At 49.1% G+C, this 24,774-nt stretch overlaps 1 protein-coding gene across 5 annotated transcripts in view; it reads right to left on the bottom strand.

Moving 5' to 3' along the window:
• The window catches only part of MICU1 (mitochondrial calcium uptake 1), a 71,995-nt gene continuing 47,221 nt past the window's right edge, over positions 1–24,774 (bottom strand). For 2 of the 5 annotated variants that reach the window (XM_035329585.1, XM_035329584.1), the window contains exons 7-11: positions 21,103–21,168; positions 19,777–19,891; positions 7,488–7,570; positions 3,008–3,205; positions 1–111 (exon numbers count right to left, since the gene is read on the bottom strand). In XM_035329585.1, the coding sequence (XP_035185476.1) occupies positions 16–111; positions 3,008–3,205; positions 7,488–7,570; positions 19,777–19,891; positions 21,103–21,168 (558 nt within the window). In that variant the 3' untranslated portion in view covers positions 1–15. Of the gene's footprint in view, positions 112–3,007; positions 3,206–7,487; positions 7,571–19,776; positions 19,892–20,828; positions 20,835–21,102; positions 21,169–24,774 lie in introns of all 5 variants that reach the window. The other 3 variants (XM_035329586.1, XM_035329587.1, XM_035329589.1) reach the window with 2 other exon arrangements.

Below are 24,774 nucleotides of genomic sequence, written 5' to 3'. Positions count from 1 at the left end.
TGCAGGTATTGTTTCCTACGGCACACACAGAAACTCATCGACAGCAGGGTTGGCGCCTGTTAGCGACTCCCTCCTGTAGGCAGCAGACGCACTTGGTGTGCGATTTCTGGGCTGGAAGACGATAAGGAAGCAGCGAGATAGGAGGGAAATCACCGAGGCAGCACAACCGCAAGAAGCCGTTAAAAGCTTCTTCCCCTGCCTGCGGTTACCGTGCTCATCCTTCCCTTGCACAACCGAGCTGAGAGCTACGTCTTCGTGAAGTGCAGCACAAGGGCAGGAGGCAGCGGCCACGGTTACTTAACCATGCTGCCAGCACTTGGCCCTTCTGGGACACGGAGACGTTCGTGGCTTTGTCTCATCTAATCGCTCTAAGAAAGCTTCTGCTCAGTCTTCGGAAACACACACAAATATTCCGGGAAGCAGAAAAAAATAACCAAGACCAGCAAGAGGAAAGTGGGTTCCGGTGGTCAGGAACCGCTGCTCTACCTTCACAGGCAGCAGAAGAAACTCATTCTTAAGTGTATTAACTGCAGGTATGCCTGGGTCCTGAGCTGAAGGGAAAACAGCTTTAAGAGAAGTCTTATTTAAAGCAGAGACCTTCTGAAGAAGAAGGAAAAGTGAGTCCCGGGTTGAGAACAGATGTCCTGTGCCACCCAGAGGCCGCACCATCCCCAGGACAGATCTTCAGACATGTTGATGGTACATTCCCCCAGAGCCTGTTCTGGAACTGAGACTTTTAAAATGAACAAAAATAGGTTTTCAAATTAACCATCCCACCTTCAGGCCACGAACTGATGTTGCTAAGCCAGCCAAGGACCAGCAGATGAGGCTGGCAGAGCTGTCACCAACTCCCTTCTGCTCCTCCTTGCCCACTGGTAGCCCCAGGTACTCTGCCAAGGATCTAGAGATGACCTGCACGGGCAGCCGGGCACTTTCCGATGGATCCAACACCACAGTGCTCCCAGGGTCATCACCCAGAGACACACACAACACCAGGGAAGCCTTAAAACTTGCCTGGGAGCTACCTGTTGCTCTGCACTACAGCCATCTCCTGCCACCACCTCTTATGCTCTTCTGATTCGCACAGAGCAGGGGGAATACTTGAGGAACTCTCCGACTCACCGTGTTTTTTAGGGGGCTGAGTTCATCAGAGCCCTCCTTGGAAAAGGAACGACACGAACCCGCTAGGCACTCGTGTGAAAAGCCACTTAACCGCGAACAAAAAGATCAAATGCAAAGCAAGGAGAGAAGGTGGGAGAGAATGTCAGAAGAGACAAAAGCACGAGAGGAGAGCGGCTACGTTACGTAATGCTGAGGACAGAAATAGGTCTGTTGCCTAAATCAATGAGAACTAGGAACAGAAAAATCAGGTACTTTAATACCATGAACTCAGGAAAAAAAAAGACAACTTTGGCAGAACAAAACTGTTCGCTTTCCACAGCTCCATTTTTCAGTTCAAGTGAGTATCAAAAATGCTAAGCGCAGCATGGCACTGTGTTCAGGGTGCCCTCGTGAATTCAGTAACAATGCTTTTAGGATATTAACTTACCAGGACATCTTATCTTGTACTACCCCAAATTAACAAATAGCACCTCAGAAAGGCGGCTAAATGTTCACCAGGAAGATGGACAATGGGCTGAAGTCACTAAGACCTAAATCAGAACTGAACTGTTGCAGAAGGAAAAGAAGAACAAGTACCAAGAAGCTAAAAGACCCATTGCTTCTTAATGGGAACCTGGGGAGGGAGCACACGACTCCAGCACGGGGTTAGAAATAATCCTCGAGTGCCTGCTCATCGCCTGGCCCTGGAGAGAAAGCGGCAGTGGGAAGCCAAAGCAGAACTGCAAGCAAGGACAAAATCTCAATTTCGCCTCCTTTCGAGTTTAAGTTTCCCCTTAGATTTCTTAACCTTGAAGTGTTTCATCCATTTTCAATTTGTAGAGGAGCTGAGTGACTCTTTCCAGTCCATCAAGAACGTTCTCCTCCACCAACCTATTCCCCCTGCAGACGCGCAGCACACGGCAGCGTTAATGAGCAGTTAAATGAACTCGGCTAACTGGACAATTACCCCCAGAAAAAGCCTCGTCCTCGAGTCAGTTCCTCACTTTGTAAAACTCCACATAAAAGAGGGAATGAATTCAGGTGAGGTTCCCAGGGGCTGACCTGACGGCTACTTAATAAAATGCCGTTCGTTAGCTGGATCCCACAGCCTGAGCACACCAGCCAGAGCCTCAGTGACCTCCGGACACTGCCTTAACCACGTTATGGCTGGGAGGACGACTTCTCAAGCACAAAATCCTCACTTCTGATGCCAATAAAAACCTGGCTTTACCCAAGCCAGCTTGAACCTGCTCCAGAGAGGTGCTTTGCATCAAACCAAGTCAGTTCCACCTGGGAGCCGAGACAGACCCCAAGGAATCCCCGTAGCTATTCCTGCACTCACATGATTCAAACCCAAATTTTGAAGCTCGATGCTTGAAGTCAAGCTATGCAGCTCCAAGGAGACTGGGTGCTGCTGTTAACTCACGGTGATGCAAATTAAAAAGGAGACATTCAATTCAACTGAAGGCAGAAGAGTCAAAAAACAGACGGACGTTTCTTATTGAATGCTTACACAGCAGAAACGTTCACAGCAGTGAAGCAAATGGGGAAAGAGTTTTGTCAAAGTGGTAACCGCTGGTCCTTCCAGGCACAGTTCACTCACCAGGACTGAGACTAACCTACCTTGGTAAGGGAGCAACGCCCTGCTGGCCACCTCTTGCCTTTTTCTAGAGCATCTCAATCACCACTTCGGCAGTGCCAAGGCTAGGCAAGCCCCACACGGAGGGACGCACGCCTGGGACCTGCCTCCAGCTGCTGCAGCTCCACAAGAGCTCCAAAAAGCTCTCCGTTACTGCAGAGAGCTGGAGATGTTCCTGGGGAGCAGCACGGGCACCAAAACGCTCATCACAAATTCAGCACGAGCGTGCCGCGCCGCCCTCTCCCCATACACAAAAAGAACTCAAACCTCCAGTTTGAGGATATCGTGCTGCAGCTTGCGCTGGAATTCGAGGAAGTGGGAGATGGTGAGCTTCCCCTTCAGATCCGCCCCGAAGAAGTACGTCGTCAGCGCAGAGTTGAAGCCGGTCTTCAGGGTGTTCCCGGTGGTTGACCGGTCCCTGTGGCGCATCCCCATGCTGGTTTGGGAGCGAATGATGCTCTGGACCTAAAAAAAAAATAAGAGGGAGGGTGTTAGTACCAAATCCACCACTGGGACTTATGTTAACCAAGTATCCTGGTTAGCTGGCACTAGCTCCAGCCAGCTCACATCGCATTTCCTTTGTCCCATGCAAAAAAAATCGTTTTTTTTTTACCCAAGGGCACCCCTTGCTGCCTGAGGCTCTCTGCCATGGCTGTAAACTCCTCTATTGCCTGAGCTTTGGGCCGGGGCTGCCCGAAGCAGAGCAAAAGGTTCCTCAGGCAGCATCAGCCCAAATAGCCCCCCAGCAGAGCACAGCCCACAGCATATTTGGGTTGTTAGCAGATATCTGCACAAATCCATGCCAAGGGTGAAGTCACGCGGTGTAACAGCCGTATCTTACAAACCCCTCTGCTCTGAGAATCACAGCAAACCATGCGTGTCCTGGTCAAGTTCCATGGTCGAAAGGCCGAATAAAACACCCAGAAAGTGAGAGAAGCCACAAACAGGGATGGGGGAGCAGCTGCAGAGACCGGTGCATGAACATTGCACGCAGCCCCATCTTTAAAAAGGGCTGGAGACCGCAGAGAAGAGGTGCAAGGTTTACCAGAGGGTTAACAAACTCTTCCTCCCGAGCTCTCGGCAACATGTCACGCCTTCTCGAAGGCGTTGCGCAACTCGAACAGATGCTACGGGACAGGGCAAGGGTACCCAGGACAAGTTCATCACTCCCTAAGACACAGCAAAAGATCAAACTGAAGGACGCAACAGCTCAGAAAACCCAAGAACTCGTTATTTCAAGTGCCCCACGCCAACATGAGGGGGCAACCACGGCAGGTGCTTAGTGCTGTGTATCACAGGGGTAGCCACAGAGTGAGAAGGAGAGGCTCTGAGAGAAGGAGAGGCTCCCAGGGGCTTTCTGGAGCTGCAGCGAAACCCACTGCTTTGCCTTCAGCCTCCTCCTCCTCCTGCCAATTTTCTTCTGAAACAGGCACGGTGATGTGAGGAAGGATTTTGCCCTGCAGCTTGTAGCAGCCCTGCAAATCGCAGCTCCTTATTTCGCTTCGTGCTCCACTTGAACGGCGAGCTCCGCACGCACGTTTGAGGCAAATATTTATAAGCTGCCTGAAGCGATGCAGTTGACGACCGGCTTGGAAACCTGCCCCTACTTCTGCAGAAGGAAATGTTTACCACGCCGCAGACGGTTCGATAGAGCATCCTCTCCCGGGTGTTATTTACACGGCATCCTAGGCCAGGCAGACCCGTGGCCCTCTTTCTCTCCCCACCCATAAGAAGCTCCAGACAGTCTGGACATCCATCTGTGGGCACCGGAGCCAAACCCATTTGGCTGGTACCTATTTTCGGGAATTCTCCTAATACCCAACAACGCAGGCAGCCGCCACAAGTCGTTCTCCAGTCCTGCCAGTGCTGTCCTCCCCCACAGCTCATCGATCGTACGGCTCTGCACAGATGCTTTGCTGTCGTCTTTATTTTTAAATGCATTTCAGCCTAAGCGTTTGATCTCTTTCGTCTTTTGGACCAGACAGGGGGAAAACAATCAAGGAAAATAGTTAAAAGCAATGGTTTGTAGAGACTTTATAACAACACTGCCTGCACGTTAGCTACTTTTCATCCAACGTTTTAATTAAAAATAGGAGCGTAAACTAACAAATTCTGGTTTACATCCTGAAGGATGAAAAGTTAACGACGATCGCGATGCAGGCACCAAACTGCTTAGTGCTACGCACTGTGCATATGCATCGGCAGGAAAAAATCTGAGGCTCTTCAGTGAGGCACAAGAAATTAATACCTTCCTGCTGGGTAGTCAAAGCCTCTCACTCGCCTATTAGCTCCGTTACCACAAGTGATTTTTTTTCCCTTGATGAACACTCAAGGTTTGCAGACGTTGATGAGACGAGAGACCTGCTGTTGGCTCTCTCCAAAGACAATGTGTGAAAACAGAGCATGAAGTTCAGTCCCACGTGCCCACGGCCAGCAGCGATGGTAAGATGCTCGAGCCCAATCTTTTCTTTCCCTCCTCCCCAAAAGCACGTTGCTCTTTTAACCTGATGCCGCTTCCAGCGGCGTATTCCCCAGAAAAGGGCAATTCTGGCCGTCCCTGCCAGGTACGATGTTTATGGGACAGATCTTCAAACCCTGCCGTCCTTAAAATGTTCTGAGGCATCTCCATAGGGATTGAAAAAAGATTTATAAACGATTGTGCATGTGCTTCTACAAAAGAATATACATGCCTCCCCACGAAGCTACGTGTTTACCTTAACTCTGCTTGCAAAGTGCAGCAGGTCAGCTATGCTGCTATCTACAAAGAGCAGATGGTGGCAATTTGCTTCAGCTAACCACTTGGGCCGAAAGGTTCATGTTCTCCAACGCTTTTCCTTGCTTCGATATGGTCAGGTTCTTCTCACTTCCCACAGCAGCCCCTTCATCTTCTGACTCAAAAGCTCTGGAAGATCAGTCTTCAGTACATTCCGACGCTAAAGAGTAATTTTATTCCTTTATATAGATGCAGTGACACATCTAACGAGCTTTTAACAGAGATACGTTCCCTTCCTGAGGATTTTTGTGTGACTTAACGCACAGATAACTTCCTGTTGCCTACCAGATGATTTGAGATTACTTCCATCTATTTTGTACTTTTGTCTTCTTAGCACTTGCAAAATATGCAGCCTCAAGAAACATTCTTTCTCTGGGTAGGCATTAAAACAGCCAAGCATGACACCTACATTAATACCTTGGCCTTCGCTGCAATTTTAGTAGGCAGCCAATTTTCCATTTTCCTTAAACTCATTTACCCTCAAAACTGATTTCTCTTTAGACCTTTAATAACTACCGTAAAACACATCTGGAACAGTTAAATACGAGATGCCTGCGGTGTCGTACTGTAATCAAGTACTTGGCAAGGGAAGAGCAGTATTTTTGACTACAAGAGCTTGGTTTCCAGTTTCCCAAGCTAGGTCTGTGTTTAGGGAGGCAGCGCTCAGCAGCACCACGTCCTGGGCACGGCTGGGTATTCCAATCTGCACTCAGCGGATAAAAGAACTCACTCCTAGATTTACAACACGAGCGGTCGCTTCAAGATAAACCGTGCCGGGGATAAGCACGCTCCAGTGCTATCATGGTCTGAAGTTTGTATCTAAGAACACGCATTAATCAGCTCCGTGACACAGCTCCGGAGCAAACAGCACCAAGCCCAAAATAATTCAGGGAGGATGACAGCAGAAGATGGGAGCTGCGGTGGTAAATTTCACAGAGCTGCTTTGCCACGAGGTCTTTCCATTTAGAGCAATTGCCCCAAGCACGACCTCTTACAGACTCTGAAACTAAGCAGTCATTCAATCAACCTATGAGTAAGAATTCGTAACTACATCAGTCGGGGCTGCTTTGTTCACACCACCAAACAGCTTTCCCTGTCTCCAAACTGCAACACACACGTCCTCCAGCGTAAAAAAAAAACAAGGGCGGGTTATTTTTTCTGACCACGGAGTCTTCTTTCCCTTTGCCCTGAAGCGACAGCTTCCACTCACCCATTAAACGCACAGCTCCACGATATGTGGGGTCTGCAAACCATCCGGGACCCCATGAACATTTGGAAGATTCGGAGGTAACGGAGGTGGCGACTCGTTATTAAAAGCACTGGTGATGGGAAAGCTGAGTTGCATTACAGCTGGAGACGCCACTTTTTTCCCCACCGACAGCTGAAGTCTTTGATAAATTCTCACCAGAGCAGTACCACAAATCACATCTTACGTGAAGGGCTCACGTGCATCAGACGCGCAGACTAAGCTCCTTAAAAAGTCAGCCCGCACGCTCTTTGCTGAGCAAACTGCATGAAGCAGGAGAAAACAACCAATGGGGACATCCTCTCAATAAATATGTTTTTAGATTACATTAAAATAAATGGCTAAATTCTTCTTTGAAGCTGACCAGTCCTGCTTAGTCTCTGAACACAAAAGTCAGTAGGAAAATAAAAGCTATGGAAGAAATCAGGGTCAGCCCCTTTGATACCAGCTGAGCAAAAAAATTCTTTGCCTACTTGGGAGGTGACACCTTGTAAAGATACCTCTGGGAGAAAACCTCAGGAAACTGGGATTTGTACTTCAAGTTGTCCTGGTTGAATGAAAAAGTACGTTGTGAAATGACCAACAAAAAAAGCAGAAACTAAGGCACAGCAGCAGAGCACAGCAGGAAAAGCCAGCAGCAACCAGGGACACGCATCACAGCAAGAGAAGTGCTGCAGAGACAACCGAGGTGTCGCAGCACGAAGAAGTCACCCTGCCGTTCAACTCGCCTGCTCGAACTCTTCCATGTCCACTTCGCCATCACCGTTCAGGTCAAACATCTTGAAGGCGATTTCAAAATTCCTCTGGGGAGCTGCATTGAAAACACACAAGAACAAAGACCAGTTAAAGAAAATAAAGGCACAAAAAGGGGCACGGGTTACAAGAACGACTGCATCCAAAAGCCATTTTCCACAAGTTCTACAAACGTCCTGGTGCGGCTTTTACCAAAGGTCTAGACGAGGACGTTAAGGGGGAAGGAGATGTTTCTTGAGCAAAATTTATTCCATTTACAGATGGAAAAAGCAAGGAAGCGAGACAGCACCTCACATTTCTAAACGAGAAATCAACAGAAAATGATTCCAGAGCAAGAGCTGAAGCCTTTTGGATGCGGTGTGATACAAACTTGGCCAGCTGATGTCCCTCTGGCGCCTGCAGAGCGCTCTCTCTGCTTTGTGAAGCAGCTGGTGGCGAGGAGCAGGCCTGGACTTTGGGTACTTCTTTCCAATTCAGCTCTTGCCGCTGCCAATTTAAACACATCATCACCAACCCTGTCTCAGTCCAGTTATAAAACCAAGACAACGCACGAGCTGGAGATCACCAGCTGAAACCCAAACAGCACAGGACCTTATTTTTCGTGACATTTAGTCTACGCTCTTCTGGTTTGATTAGCCAGAGCCGTGCCGATGCGTCACGCTGACAAGTTGGCTTCAGAGCCACCCACTGCAGCAACGCCGCGCTCCTTGCCATACGTCCCAAGGAACGTCGCTGCATTTCCTTTTCAGGCTCTGTAACTCATAAAACATCTCAAGCCACAACACAGTGCCACAGTAGGTTTTTTTCCCCCAAATTCAGCCAGTACCAGAGAATTTATTTCGCTCTGCTGCTTTGAAACGCGTGCCAGCCGCGTGAATTACGGTGCTTGCTGGGATTTCCAGGGAATCTTCTGGGCTGTAAGGAGTGCCCGGGTTATCCTAAATGATCAGCTGAAACTCAGCCCTTCTTTGCTCTGAATGTGGTTCTTTCCCCCCAAAAAATCTGGCAGCAGGGTGCAGCGAGGCTCATCCCCCATTAGCCTCATTGGTTTCCATCAACTTCAGCTTTTCCTGAGATGCTAAAAAGTGAGATTTTCTGCAGCCACCCCTGTGTTAGGACCTCTCTCAGACAGGGAAGAAGAATCACTTAAATAAATTAATAGGGAATTACCTGAACTGCCTTTGGTACCTAAGTTACAGCTTGAATTTAAGGCCGGAAGATTTTTATGTTGTTTTCCCCTTGGCATAATAAACTGGAACACTTTATGGCGAGACGATTCAGCAAACACGTTAATGAGATTAGCTTTCCCATCACTTTGAACCTTACAACGACGCATCACCCCGTGAAACTCGATGGCAGAACGACCTGTCACTCACCGCTTGATCTATGCGGCACATACAGCCCTGCAGTAACCAGCTCTAGATCCCCAGTTTCCTCCCGTTTCGTGCCATTGCTTGGGCTTCAAACTCCGAAGATCGACACACGAGACGCCTCCTACACCCACAGCCATCGCCAGCAGCACGTCGTGTGTTCTTTCCCCTTCCCTGCACTGCCCTGGAGCAGAAGTGATGCCTGATCTGTCCCATGTGCCAGGGGAGGGAGACCCTAACACAAGCCAATTCCACAAGCTCTCCAAAAACGCCACCTGATGAGAGGATTTACCCAAATTCCCCGCTTCCTCGAGGAGAGACGACGTTAAACACCTTCCAACCGCCCCTCTTAATGTTTAAACAATGCATCCAATTTCACTCCCTCTAACCGAAAGTCCTGCATGAAAGCCTGTGGGCAATTTCTCCTCGTTAGCCCCAAAATCTAGTGCTGCATTGCAAGTCATCTGCTCTGTAAGGAAATAGGGGAACACACAAAACGAATCCAGCTACGAGCCACTAGGAGCAGAGTACCTTGCAGGTCTCTCTTCCTCCCATCTCCTCGGCCGGGACACACGACGTGTGTGCTGGGACTGCAAAACACGAGGCCACCTCCCGCCCGTGCGGATGCGGGGCGAGCGGAGGAAGCGTCCTTCACTCACCCCTCACAAAGGCCATTCCCTTCCTTTCCCTTCTCTAAAGGCATTTTCGGAGCAGTTTATCAGAAGCCCCCGAGGACGACACCGCTCGCAAAATTAAAACGGACAGTTCTGCATCGGAATTCTGCGGGGTCATTGTTGTCTAAGGACAGGAAAGTCTTCAAACTGGTAAATCTAATGACTTCATTCCTTGAACAAGCGAGACAGACCGTTTTGTCCTCTGATCCGTGCACCTAACAGCAATTATTTGTAACAACTCTCCCACCCCACAGCTGTGAATGAGGAAAGGCAGAGGGCAGCGGCCACCATGAGCTCATCCAGCTCCATCAAGATGCACGTCCCCGGTCTCCGGGCAGCCAAAATTTATTGGTCCTGAGCGAGACGGTTTCCTGCCTCTCTTCTTGGGCGTGATGGTTCTGACCAAGAGTTATTCATCGGGGAAGAGTCGTCCTGAGAGGAGCTCAACCCAGCCCTTTCGCCCTGCGTCCCATCACTCGTGGTTACGTCAGCCTCCGCGGCTTGCACTTGGCGTCCTCTTCCACTCGGAGCTTGCAGAAGCCTGCAGACTGTAAGACCAGCTGCTCTCCATTTGCCTGGCTAACTTCAGCTTCCTTTACTCTGTCCCCCAGTGTTCTCTACTGCAGCATCTCTAAATTTCCCCAATGTCTCCTTAATTAGGATTGCTCAAAACGAACGCCGCATTCCTCGTGGAATAATCACCGAAAGCATTTAGAGGACTGTTTGCTTTTAATACAGCCTCACAGCTGTCTTTATAGGAAAAAAAAAAAAAAAAAAAAAAAGGATTTCTGGCTTGTCCCGGGTGCTACGCTGAATTTCCAGCTCTTGATTTTGCAAAGCATCTCCTCACGAGCCTTTTTGACATTAGTAAGAATCAAGGGCTTTTATTAGCACTGCTTTCCCTTGGGCAGCTAGGCAGGGCAACTGCATTTTCTTCTCCAAATGCCTTTCGAGGCTTGACGTGTTCAGGAGAATACAGTATTTGCTCACGTGAACATTGTAAAATCTAAAACTGGTTCACCATTTAAAACCTTCTTGAATTGTTTGCTCAAATAAAGCATTCTGAAGCAAAAACGTGATCTGGAAACCCGAAGGCACACGCAGTAGCGTTGAGGAGAAGACCAGCCCTCACCAGACGACCAACACCTGCCCAGACCACCAGTACGAAGCCCCAAGGGACCTCTGAGCAATTAGATGGGTTGGTTAAGCACCTGTAAACCAATTATGTCATTTTGGACTATTTTGAATTATTCAAGGGACCGATTTGCAGCACTCAATTGCTCTTTATTGCTGTCACCAGAAGCAACACGGCCTAAAAGGCACTAAATGCTCGCTGATGAGAAATGCCAGCCTGCACTGTTTTTGTACTTGTCGGGTCTTCTTTTTCTCCTCTTGCACCAGAAAGCCATGCTCCACACTTCGAGATGCCTCAAGTCCTTCCTGCTGACCGCAGGAGCTCACGCATCGCACGCTTCGGGCCACCTGATCGCCCAGCATCTGCCTCGGAGGTACCAAACGTTAGGAAATTATTTTGAGCACCCTTCTGTGCTCACCAGGTCAGCAAGCTGAAAGTTGATGCAGGCAAGATCAATCTCCGAGCACTCGCAACTCCTTAGCACGCTGCCGTCATTTACACTCGTTAATGTGAATTAATACACGCACGCTGATGAGGAAACAAATGGAAAAACTCTGCTGGAAGCAGCAGCCTTGCGGTTTGCTTTTAGATGACTCCCTACAAAGGCTTGATGAACAGAGAGCGCTGAGAAGAGAGAGATGCTTTTAAAGCGGATCCTCATCCACCCATTATAATTATAAATTAATGGGCAATTACAGTCATAAATTAGTAACAAGTAGGACCACAGCTACCGTTCTAGGAATGGTGATTTCTGCGTGAATGCTTTCCTGCGGGTACAAGATGGGTAGCGTGAAGGACTGCAGCATCCTCATCCCAACAGCCACCTGCAGCACTCCCGACTGTGATGGTTTCGCTCGGGTGCGTGACCGAGCTCCACCACAACCGCTCTCTCACTCCCCCTCCTCAAAGAGGAACAGGGAGAAAATACGATGAAAGGGGCTCAAGGGTTGAGATAAGGACGAGGAGATCGTGCAGTAATTATTGTGATGGGCAAAACAGACTCAGCATAGGGAGATAGTAAGATTTATTGCCTATTACGAACGAGCTAGAGAAGTGAGAAACAAAGGAAAGAAACCAAAAGCACCTTCCCCCCCCATCCACCCTCTTCCACCTCCTCCCCCCGAGCGGCGCAGGGGAACGGGGGAATGGGGGCTATGGTCAGTCTATAGAAATTCTTCTCTGCCGCTCCTTCTTGGTCACTCTCGTCCCCTGTGCTGTGGGGTCCCTCCCATGGGATGCAGTCCTTGCTGAACTGATCCGGCGTGGGCTGCCCACAGGCAGCAGCTCTTCAAGAACTGCTCCAGATATGGGTCCGTACCACGGGGTCCATCCCTCGGGAGCAAACTGCTCCAACCTGGGTCCCCCACGGGCAGCAGCTCCTGCCAGGTCACCTGCTCCTGCATGGGCTCCTCTCCACAGGCTGCAGGTCCGGCCCGGAATCTGCTCCGGCAGGGGTCTTCCACAGGCTGCAGCCTCCGTCGGTGCAGGGCCACCTGCTCCACTGTGGTCTCCTCCACGGGCTGCAGCGTGGAACCCTGCTCCACCGTGGTACTCCATGGGCTGCAGGGGGACAGCCTGCTTCACCATGGGCCTCACCACAGGCCGCAGGGGACTTCTGCTCCGGCGCCTGGAGCACCTCTCCCCCTCCTTCTTCACTGACCTTGGTGCCTGCAAGGCTGTTCCTCACTCCTCTCACTCTCCCAGCTGCTGTGTGGCGCAGCGTTTTTTTTCCCTGTCTTAAATCTGCTCTCACAGAGGCACAAACAACATCCCTTATTGGCTCAGTTCTGGTCAGCAGTGGGGCCCTTACCAAACATGGGGCAGCTTCTAGATCCTTCTCACAGAAGCCACCCCTATGGCCCCCTGCTACCAAAACCTTGTCACATAAACCCACTACACCCACCAAGGAGAGCAAGCATTGCTTCCTTCAGCCGTATTTGAAAGATATTTGTCAAGGCACGAGGCTTTATTGGTGATGTTATTAGAGGAAGCAAAGCTTCTGGCTGCTCCCGTACTCTTCTGGAATATCTTGTCTTTTGGTGGGGGCTTCAATGCAAAGCAGCTCAGGACATCAGCATCCATCAGCATCCATGCTGAAGCCCTGCAGCTCCGCCAGCAAGTCCAGTGTGAAAAAGAAAGATCAGGATTCCAGCTGGAGAGCTCTTGAGGCAAAATTAGTCATTAAAAGTTAAATACTCTTCTCCTTCTATCCCTATGTTAAAAAAAAGTGATTTTCTTCAGCTTCAGAGTACATACAAGTCTGTAATCAATCCAAAATTAACACAGTCCTCCCAAAGCAGAGGGAAATCATCTGCAGAGGCGGCTGTTCAAGCCTTGCAGCTATAATAATTTTTCAGGCCACATTAAAAAGATCTTACCTTTTTCCTCCAAAGATTAAACAACATCTCTTTCCCTTAAGTGACATGAATCAGCAGGGCCGCTGTTCTGTCTGACTCTGCACAGCAGTCTTTTAGCCAAGAAACTTTTCTGTAGGTGTTGGAATTGGAACATTTTTGTCTGAAGGAAAGAATCAGGGTCAAGGAAAAGCTCACCCTGACAAGACCATAGCCAAGCAGCAGCTAGCTCATAGCGCGGCATTATGCTGGTAGCAGGGAAAAACTAGATGATGCAGTTTCACATAACGATCTCCAAATGGTGTAATATTTTCTGAGAATGGGGTAGCAGCCTTATGGGGAAGCAACTACCCATAAAATATAGGTGTCTGAGTCCCTGCTGCAATAAATATGGAGAAAGAACCAAATATCCTCACATTCCAGATATTTTCCTCTTGAATTCCTCCCGTACTTCTGACAAGGAACTCAAGTCCCACCAACCCAACTATTTTATTTTCTATTTATTTTGTATGTCAATACAGTAGTGGAAATGTCACACAGAACTACAGTAATCATCCTGCAGCCTGGAGACCAGCTGCAGTAACCTGCCATCGGACCCGGTGCTGCTCCAACAAGTGAAGGGTTACTTCTTACCGTAAGGAAGAATCTGAATTACCTCTGACAGAAATAACAAGGACACATCCGTGTTTATCCCAGCACACAAACTGGACTAAAACACAGATTTAAGCTTTCAAGTGGACTTGGAACCCCAACAAGAGCTGAGGGCCTGGCTGCATTGCCGTGCCTGGCTTGCTCGAAATCTGAGCTGGCTCCAGGCACGTGGATTGAGCCCTCCTCGAGCACGGAGCCGCTCGGCTGCATGCAGCCACCCTGCCACCTCCCCTGTGCTGACACCAGGTTCCGTAAGTGCAGGGCTCAAGGGACCAGGAGCCCACAAGAGGAAGGGGCCAGGTATTTAGGAGCGTGCCTCTCAGCTATACTAAGCTGTAGCTTTGTACTGAAATGCATGGATCAGCCAAAAGAAACAGCCAAAAGACCCACCAGAAGCACGAGCACTGCTACGATCCATCCTTTCGGAAAGTAACTTCAGCACGTGCTGCCTCCAGATACAGAAGCTGAGTGCAGGCGCGCAGCGTGCTCTTCCTCGGAGCCATGGCCCAGCTGACCCCATTCTTAGCCACTTTTAATACTTCGTTAAAGGAAAATAAATATATTGCCACTTCACTTTTTTACTTGTTAGCTTAGGAACCAAGGAGACTACTGCAACACAACGTTTTGTATTTCAGCTCTAACGTCAACGACAGATGTGCACCTCAGTCTGAGATTTAAGAGAATCTGACAGCACCTAGGCTAGAGCACAGGGCTCACCTTTCAAGAGCTTTTCATCACTTACCACAGGGCTGACAGAACATGGCTGGAAATCAAAATTCTCTTTAAAGGCTCCTCTGTAATACGAATTTGGAAAGCAGCTGTGGAAATCACAGCTCCAGACAAAGGCCGTTCGAAGCCACGCTCTCCAGGGAACCCCCGGGGGAAGAGGTGTCCCAAACCTCTGCGGGTTCTGAGATACTGCCACAGGCAACAGAAAATTGTTTTATTTCCTCATCTATAGAAATAATCAGGAGGAAAGCGTTGGAGTTTCTCTATCAGGAAATCTTCTCTTCAGTCTTGTCCAAGACCATCCCAGTTCCTTCCCCTGCATTAATTACCTCCCAAAATGCCAGCCGAGACCTCATTAAAGTCTGAGTCGCACGGTAAACCATGAGCAGGTGTTACAATCACATTGTTTTGCCGTCCGGTTTTAAGAACAGTTTTTCAAACCAGAGAGGTCAAGCTCTGCTTGGGAAGATCCTGGGCTGCCAGCTAGGAGAAATCTGGTTCTGCACTGCTGTCCTTCAGCACAGCTACCAGCCCCTGCCAGACCTGGGATGCTGCCACCAGACAGCCCTTGGTCTGACACGGGGCAGCCAGATTTGTGTTTGAGATGGCGGTGCACCGCAGTGACCCCTCGTGCTGCCTCGGGGAGATGTCCAGACCAGCCTGGGCAGACCCTCGGGCACGTCAGTCGTTGTTCGGGTGCAAAATCAGCGCAGCCTGAGGCTGCGGTATCGAAGCCATCCCTGCGCCACCCACCGTGGATGAGACACACCTGCATATATGTGTATAAGGAGATGGAAGGGCTTGGAAGGTATTGATACAACTAACCACAGACGAGTGCTCTTGGTAACTCAGAGCAAATGCATCTCCTTCTCCTACAGGAGTACGGTACTTGGCGCTGCTCTGCAGGATTAAGGCACCATCAGTAAGATTACAGGTCTCACTTTTGAGCAGAGGCCCCGAGAATGCTCACGATGCAGTCAGAAAATCACTTCCAGGGCAAAAGGGCCTGCAATTTATTTTCTAAATGGGAAAAAAAAAAAAACAAAGGAAAGTCAATCAGTCCCACGCGAGAGGCCATTACCTGCAGTGGCGCTGGGAATTTGGGTCACAGCCAGGGACACAGAAGAGGGAAATCAGAAACGCCACCGGCTGGCACGCCGTGCTCTGGAGAGAGCCTGCAAGGCCCAGGGAAGGAGCTGCGGGGCAGCTCCAAGAGCGCTGGCAAAAGAGTAATTCCTCTGGCGTGAGCCCACGTTATTTAAACCTCCTTCCGCGCGGAGTAAATCCAGACTCAGTGACAGTCCAATTACAGAAACAAGGCCAACCTATTCTTCTAATGCCCAGCTCCTTTCAGTGCCCGTTAATCAAGCAGGCATTAGCACGCCTGCACAACGGACCGCGTTCGCTCTGAAACTGCGGTTGCTGGTGATGGAAGAGCTCCCTCCCCCCTTCCTCCAGCTGTCCTGCAAGCCCCAAAGCAAAACTCTCTTTGCTTTTCCTTGCTTTCCCCTAGCACTTGAAGGAACGAGGCGAAACCCATCCACATTTTGCTCATCTGCCTACTTCTGCCCCAAGTCACGGGGAGCAGCGGAAGCAACAGAAGCGCTGTGGTGTCCTCGAGGCCAGTCAAGCTCTAACTGCCCTTAACGGAAGGCTGTCTTTCTGAATGGTGTTTTATTAGCTTTTTTAAAAATACATCGTCACAGACACACAGCAACTGATGAGAACAGACAGTGCTGGAGCGAGAAGTGACTTCTAAGCAGGACGTGGTGACAGACTTCACCTTCTGCGCAGCGTGCCAACAGACCTCGGCAAGCAATGTGCAGGAGAAGCCTTCAGCCCTCACCTGCTTGCCTTCCCTGACAGCTGCCACTCAAGCCTACATTTCATGGAAAAACAACCCAAATGAGCTTCAACTGCAGCTACAAAGATCAAGGAAATAAATTTAAACGCTCTGGGAAAGCTCTACCAAAGCCCAGCAGTACTTTTGCTAAGGACAAGGAGGTGGGGACAGGGAGCGCAGGATGGACACGAGCCATCTTGGCGTTCACTGGGCATCACCTCCCCGAGGAGCATAACAAGATGCAGCCCTTTCCCTTCCTTGGGTGTTGTGTTTTCAAAGGGTATCATCACTGATCAGTTCTGAGCTCGATAAGCCAGGCCAGACCACGACTGATGTCTCCCCACCGCTTCTGAGCACGGCAGAAGAGCACCTCTTCCTCCCACCGCACAGACCCAAGCCCATACTCCCTTTCTGATGACCTTACTGCTCAATAAGCCCTCTTCCTTTTTCAGTATTTTGGGACTTTGAACTGTTTCACGTAATCTACAGCCCTCTCTTGTCCAGACGCATTCTCGGTGCTGTTTAGGTAACTCAAACAGTAAGAAAAATGATCTTGATCTGTCAGGTTTAAGACACACTCTTCATTCTATTTCATTTATTTCCTGGAAGAAAAACCAAGACCTGCTGGATTCCTGCAAGGCAATGGCAAGTGAAACAGGCAGGGTGGCCTAACAGTGAGCTTCCTACCTTTACAACAGGGCCAGGTTTGGTTTATTTTTAAAAAGCAAATGCTTTAAAAATGAAAGTGAGAGTCTTACTCGGGGGAACTGAGCGTTAACAGTAGCTCTGGAGACATCCAGCATGATCCAGCATGGCTCTCAAAGGACAAACCACCCCAAATACCTAAAAGGCAGTCCTGGAATGTTACTATTTTCCCCAGTTTTCAAATCTCCTCCCTTGCCCGCCCTACACATCACTCTTCAAAGCACAAACGAACCAGTTCTGTCTCCTCTCGGCAGTCTGACTCCCCAGTAACGGTGGCCATGCTTAAAACCCTGGGAATAAATGCAAATCCATCCTGCCTGCAAAGCACTCCAGTGTAAGGCTGGCTGCTACTCTAACGCAGGGCGGTAGTTTGTTTTATTCCTACAAAGGCATTAAACCAAAGCAAGGAGTTATCTATTTTTATGGCCTGTGGAAGCACACGCGGTTCATTTTGCATCGTGCATACTTGATTAGCAGCTTGCTCGCAACAACTGGTAGGGCCATAAAAAGCCAAGGGCATCGATGTTTCCTAAGCCACGTTCGGTAATGTGATACGAAAGATTTGAGGCTGTCTGCAGAGACTCAGATTAAAAGCCCTTGCTATAAAAGTGAAGATGCCTTAGATAACTCTGGCACAGTCTAGACTAAGAGAAAAACAGAATGGAAAAATCTTGAGCCAGTCCTGAGACTCAGAAGACAGAAAACCTAAAAACAAATATCCTTGGCTCAAACAAGTGTTATGTATCCGTGTTTGTTTTTGCGACATGAAGGTCACGTAGAAGCCTTCCCTCGCCAGGTCAGCGTGACAACAAACAAGACCTTGAAGCTGGCTTCTCCCCTGTAACAGAGCCTCCAGAGCAACGTGTTCAGTGAAGAGCTGCCTCTTTCATGTGTCCGTGTTCCTGCCTGCTGTAACACAGGGGAAAAAAACAAAACAAGCCACCAGAAAACACCCGCTGTTTCTGCAAGGCATAGTGAACTACCTGCCTCACCCCCTGAACAGCACAAAGCAGGCAGCAGTGGGGACTCGGGGTAAGACGTCAAGAGGCTGGATCTGGTTTTTAATCAGGCCACCACACACAATTAGAGGGCCAAACTTTTCTTGTATAGAATTTATACTTTTTTTGTTTGAAAGTCTGAAAATAAATTGTCTCGGTTCATTTGAGAAGCGGCACGTTTCCTTCTAAGAGGACTGGAAAAGAACAGATTTGTAGACTTTCCTCTTGATGATGCAGCATCGCCTGAGGATATCTACCAGGATCGCTGTTTGCCTTCCCCCTGAAGAAAGGCCAGAAATGCCATTCCACGTTACCGAGGGCTTCGGTTTCACTCTTTCTTGCCGACAAAACAAGTTTAAGTCCCAGCACTTCCAGAGAAGAGACTTTGCTGCGACAGATTAGCACATCCCCGAAATATCACACACGCAAGTCAAGCGCGGCAGTGCGAAGACAGCAGGCATCTGGTGAGCCTTGTTGAAATGCAAGCTGCTTAACTTCTCTCCTCGTCGGATTACATCAAGCACGAGGGTGAGCTTACCAAATACAGCTGGAGAAGAGTTTGTACAGTTTTGCAATAAGCAGCGAAGAGCTGGAAGGCACTACTCACTCCAACATGAGAGTATCACGTAGTTAAGCAAAGCACATCTCTCCGTTTACAGTTCTGAACAGCAGGTTCAATGACTCATTCACAGAATCACAGAATCACAGAATTTCTAGGTTGGAAGAGACCTCAAGATCATCGAGTCCAGCCTCTAACCTAACACTAACAGTCCCCACTAAACCATATCCCTAAGCTCTACATCTAAACGTCTTTTGAAGACTTCCAGGGATGGTGACTCCACCACCTCCCTGGGCAGCCTGTTCCAATGCCTCACAACCCTTTCAGTAAAGAAGCTCTTCCTAACATCTGACCTAAAACTCCCCTGGCGCAACTTTAGCCCATTCCCCCTCGTCCTGTCACCAGGCACGTGGGAGAACAGGCCAACCCCCACCTCTCTACAGCCTCCTTTAAGGTATCTGTAGAGAGCGATAAGGTCGCCCCTGAGCCTCCTCTTCTCCAGGCTGAATAAGCCCAGCTCCTTCAGCCGCTCCTCGTAGGACTTGTTCTCCAGGCCCCTCACCAGCTTCGTCGCCCTTCTTTGGACCCGCTCAAGCACCTCCATGTCCTTCTTGTAGCGAGGGGCCCAAAACTGAACACAGTACTCGAGGTGCGGCCTCACCAGAGCCGAGTACAGGGGGACGATCACCTCCCTAGCCCTGCTGGTCACACTATTTCTGATACAAGCCAGGATGCCGTTGGCCTTCTTGGCCACCTGAGCACACTGCTGGCTCATATTCAGCCGACTGTCCACTATCACTCCCAGGTCCTTCTCTGCCTGGCAGCTCTCCAACCCCTCATCTCCCAGCCTGTAGCTCTGCTTGGGATTATTACGCCCCAGGTGCAGGACCCGGCACTTGGCCTTGTTAAACTTCATGCAGTTGACCTCAGCCCATCGGTGCAGCCTATCCAGATCCTCCTGCAGAGCCTTCCTACCCTCGAGCAGATCGACACACGCATTCAGAAAAGGCACATTTTTTAAAAAGAAATGCTTCTTGGGAAATCACAGATAAGCTTATCTTCCCAAACTACTCGAAGCCAACTCTAAAAGAGATGAAGTAGCAATAGCAATTGTTTACTCAGCTCAAATTTCAAGCCATCAACAATCCCTTCTAGGGAAAGGCACACAGAATACATCAGAAAGCTCATTGCTGGTAAAGCTTCAAAACTGAAAAGCAGTGATTGCAGAGAAAAAAAAGGTACTTACTGGACAGGACTGTCGTGAGGAAAATGTAGTCAGAAAAAGAAATGAGTCCGCATTCTCCGAGTGCATAGAAGATGCTGTCTTCATCAGCAAACTTCTCTCGCTCCTGGGACAACTTCTGTTTATTCGTCCAACCCGAACCCCAAAGGGAGAAAATAAAGCACTCAGTTAAACACAGAATCCGAAGGCTTTCTTCGTATCCTTACACCAAGCCATTCCACATCCACACACCCCTACAGTCACCACTGATATTCGGTGGACCTTTTCCAGCCTTCAAATCTGTCAGAAGCAGCCTGCAAAGGTCAGCGCTTCCCTGTCTCAAATCGGGGACGAGGAATTGCACAGTTGGCTAAATTTAGCTGAAATACAGATCAACTAAGTCAATTTGGCTTAATCTTGTCTGGATCTGAGAGAACATAGAGCTATAAAAGTCACATTTTTTATAATATAGGATCCAAAAAGGAAACGACTAGATTTCACTGACAGCATTTTAGCTTTAGTTGTACTTTTTAGGAGTAGCCAAGAAGGAATTACTTCACATGAGTATAAAGCACGATTAAAGTCACTGGAAATATGCAGTGACCAGGAGGATACAACTCAGGAGTGTGCTTAGCGACCTCCCTACGGAGGACCAGGACCAAAACCATACCTAAACTTCCTCTCTTGCTCCCACTTCACTTCCAACGCCTTGAAGTTTAATAGAAAACATCACATGTGTTTGATCACCTCGCCCCCCTTACTAAGCTAAGAGTCCAGGTCTCTTTGATCCGCTGAAGCTTCAAAGACTGAAAAGGATCCGTGAAACTGTTAGGAGCCGAATTCCACGCTGGTGACCCATTTTGAGAACAAGGCAGGAGGAGGCACACACACGCACACAGAGGAAAACAAAATAAATACAAAGAACAGGCGTGGATGAGGTTATTGCACAGAAACCAGGTCATGCAGGCATTGAAGCACGGTCAAAGCAGGCCGAATTTAGGAACGGCTTTAGGAAAAACCACCAACAAACAGCAGCACACGAGGGTCCAGCTACACAACTGTCCCCCCACCATTACCTCTGTCTAGCGGAGATCCCATCATATACAAGACAAAGGAAAGAAAACTGGTTAACCAACAGTAAAACAAGCAGGCAAAACACAACATCAAGTCGAACAGTAAGACTTGCCAAGAGCAGGAAGGTTCTGAAGCAACCAGGTGGTTGCTTTGACCTGAGGCTGCTAAGAAGCCCAGGGCCACGTCCCAGCAAGAGTTAGCACGGAGCCTCTCGGGGTGAGGCCCCCTGCCCGCAGCTGACGTCTCTCATCCGGCTCAGTCTGGGAGAGAACTCACCATTTCGTGGGGCTGCAGATTGGGAAGGAGCTCAGCTAATAATTTAGATGAAAACTTAACCCGTATCTGGCTCGGAAACCACAAGAAAAGAGACAAAAATACAGTTTTCAGGAAAAATGTTCAGCTCTACAGATCCTATACAACACAGCAGCTCTTCCTCGACTCTCAGGCCAGCATCGGGAATTGAGTAAGAGGCGGATCACTAAGAGCAGACGACACTAATGGCACTCGTTTCATGCAGAACAACTGATTTATGCTTGCGGGATACCAGGCTCAAGTGTCATTTACTAAAAGGCTTTTGCCTCCCCTTCCCATCCAGGCTGAGCCTAGGCAAAGCTGGCTTCACGCTGGCATGTAGCTAAGGACAAGGCAGCAGCAGCTGGCTTTGCTTAGAGCTCAGGGAAGGATCTGTGGAGGAAGCAGCTTTCTGCTAGCGCGTGATTTACTGCCTCTGATCGCCTTCAGCAGCATTTGCCATCAACTAGCTGGTGGCATCCACCTGCTTCACCCGCTCTAGGAGCCCGTGAAGACGCTGCAGAGGCCGGTTTATTAATTTTCACGGGTCTTGTTTCCGCACTTGAAATTCGCATCCAGCAAGCAGCTCCAGACGGCCTCCATAAGCTTAAAACCCACATCCAGAGACTAACAACAAAACGGGCATCAAATTAGCTGCTCTCTGAAATACAAAGGTTTAGACGGATGGGAGAGAAAAGCATTTCTTCGTCTGCATTTTACTTTGAGCAAAGGAAAACAAATTTCAGGCCCTTACTTGCCAGGAGCCTGGGGAAGGCGCAGTGCCACCGCGGTGCTCCGCCTGCCTGCAGCTAGCCAGAATCTCTCCCCCTGAATTTAACGGGGTAAATAAAGGGCACCCGAGCTGCTGCCAAACAACCGACCCGATCCATAAGGTTTTCAGGCTCCCAGTGCTGGGAGGAGAGCAGTTTTAAAAAACGTACAGCTCCCCCATTGGTTTCCTCCTGGCCCCCTGGGATGCTGTGCTGTACTGCCTGGAGTGGAGGGAAGCTCTCCCCACTACCGCAAAGGCTGGCACCATCCTTTCTCCTCCCGACATTTTACACCATATTCTGCTGAATTCTCTTCAAATCCCTATGGAGAAATAACTAAAAACCCCATCCTTCACTCACTGACAGGTGGATGTGGGATAAGCTGCTACCCCCTGTCATCAGCTAACACAGCCCAGCCGCTCCTCTCAGCAGGAGTCCAGCACAGAATTACAGCAAGGCTCTGGATGCCCCAGCCCACAGTCTAACACTAGCTGGGAATAGAAGAGGATCTGTGACGGGCGTTTTGGGAGAGTTGTAGGGAAGATAGGGAGCAGTACACGCAGCCAGGCTGCTAGCAGGCCACATCCCTGCTGCCAGCGCAGCGCTGAACGTCAGCCCTCCGCCAAAAGGGTCACGAGTGGCAGCAGGAAACTGGAAAAAAGCTTTCCATCCTCTCCTGGCGATGAGTTACCTTCACAAACTACACGTTCAGTTACCCATTTCAGCTGTCACATTTCTTGCCCTTTTGTATCTGATCTGTATCTAATCTTCAAGGCGCTCAGTGACAAGTCAAACATCTTCAGTTTGTTTGTTTTTTTTCTGTTAAACCCAGCATATTGGTTAAAATCACTCAGCGCTGCCCAAACCACGTCCACAACTCAGCATTCGCAGGCGAGCAAGGCCCAGGAAGGGTCGACAGTTAGGATGTCTTCTTTAACCAGGCAGTAAATTTGTATTAAACGAGCACACAAGCAAGCATCCGGATGAACACGTACCAAAGAAGGAAAAGAAAACCACATATACCATCGATCTCAGCACAAGCGCGGCTCTGAGTTCAGTGAGAAGCTGCCAGTCTCGGTGGAACAGCTCGTTACACTCAGGCAAATTATCATACAACATCACCAAACATCAGCAACAGGTAAAAAACAAAACACAGCTGGTTTTGGAAGTACAAAGCTTGGTTTTGCCCTTCCCAATCCAGACCCAAGCCCAGCGATCAGCAGCTCGAAGACAAGGGCCTCTAATGAAATACCTGATATTTTCCCCCGGTATTTTAAGCCATGTGGGTTAAACATACATTTCGGTGGCACCCGGTACCAGCCAACAGCCTCCCCCAGACCCCTGCGCCGCAGAAAATGAAGTTGCAAGCCATACGCAGACAGTCCCCTGGACCTGTGCTTATGAACGGAGGTCACAAGCAAGCAAAGCACCCACGGATGTAACACAAACTTCACAGACTCTGCCCCCGAACCGATGACTGACTGGAGCATCCCTCAAGCCAAATACAGGATAGAGCTCCCAGGCACGGGCAAACATACACGAGCTGAACCAAAGCTTCCAGGTACAACCAATTTTTTGGGGAAAAAATAAAATAAAATAAAATAATAAATTGTTCTTTCCTTTGCTTGCTAAACAGGACCTCTACTTTGGGTTAAAAAATGGCTTTTCCAGGGCTGAATGAAGAGCGAAACGTGTTGGGGAGGGACGGAGCCCTGCGCCAATACTGCTGCACAGGGTGAGCAGCACAGACGTGCCATCACTTGGGATAACCCGTGGTTAAAGCATCAAAGCACATGCCCAATCTGATTAATGCTTAATTAAGCAAATCCAGGAAAAGACGTAGTTTTGCAAGTGAACGGGTCCCTTCTGTGCAAAGGCAGCGATGGTCACCGAGCGCCGCGTCAGCGCTTGCTCTGCGCTCCTAGCGTGCAGCTAGAAAAGCCCCTTCAGCAAAACCCTCGCAGATCCATTTCCAAAGCTCCTTAACGAGCAGCACTTGACTGGCCTCTTTGGGAAGAGCATATCCTTGGTGAGTCCCTTAACGGTGACAGTTTGCGTTTCAGTCCGGAGGAAAAAAAAAAAACCATGCACGTGGCACATCTATTCACGTGGCGTGGTTGGGTTTCGCTGTCACCTTTGTACTCACGCGCACCAGAGCTTCAGGAATTTCTCGCCCTCGCGTGAACACTTACCAGTGACTGATGCCTTCCCGAGCAACGGGAAAAAAATCCAAGTGCACGCAAGATTTTGTGAGTAAGTGAGGAATTTGGGGTGAGCCTTAATCTCCTATTCACAAGTGTCCTCATACTGCGTTTGTTCCCTTTTTTTAAAATAAATCTGAAGGTTACCAGCGTTGCCTGATATAAAACCAGGAGTATCCGGGCTGGGGAAGTCAGCTTGCTGCAAAGCAGTTCTCTTTCAGTCCCAGCTGACCACCTTCAGTTATACAAACTCTTTACAGACATCTCCTCGTACATTTCTTTTACGGGTAGCACTAGACCGAGGAAAAGTAAAAATGCAGTGCTCAGCGGGAAAAGAAATGGCCTTTTTTTTTTGTCCCCCCACAGCAGGGGTTGTATAAAAGCTGCACTGTGCGTTCGCTCAAAATTTCTTCGCTTGTTCCGAGTTGGCTGGCTTTGTCAGGTGAACACGACCTTCCCTGATAGCGCAGTTTGGGGATGTGCGTCTCTAAAAATGAAGCATCTCTGCGAAGCAAGGGGAGATGGTAATCTGAAGGAGCGTTGGTCTGAGATGTATTTTATAGAGAGCAACCCCCTGAGATCTCGCCAAGCTCCTGCCTACTTTTACTTCCCCCATAAACACAGGCTGCGTTTTAAACTCACTGCTTAAATCCTCAAGCTTAATACCGCCGATACTGAGGAGCTAG

This window comes from Oxyura jamaicensis, chromosome 6 (genome assembly GCF_011077185.1).
Source record: "Oxyura jamaicensis isolate SHBP4307 breed ruddy duck chromosome 6, BPBGC_Ojam_1.0, whole genome shotgun sequence".
NCBI classification, from domain to species: domain Eukaryota; kingdom Metazoa; phylum Chordata; class Aves; order Anseriformes; family Anatidae; genus Oxyura; species Oxyura jamaicensis.
This window is presented reverse-complemented; position numbering and strand designations above follow the sequence as displayed.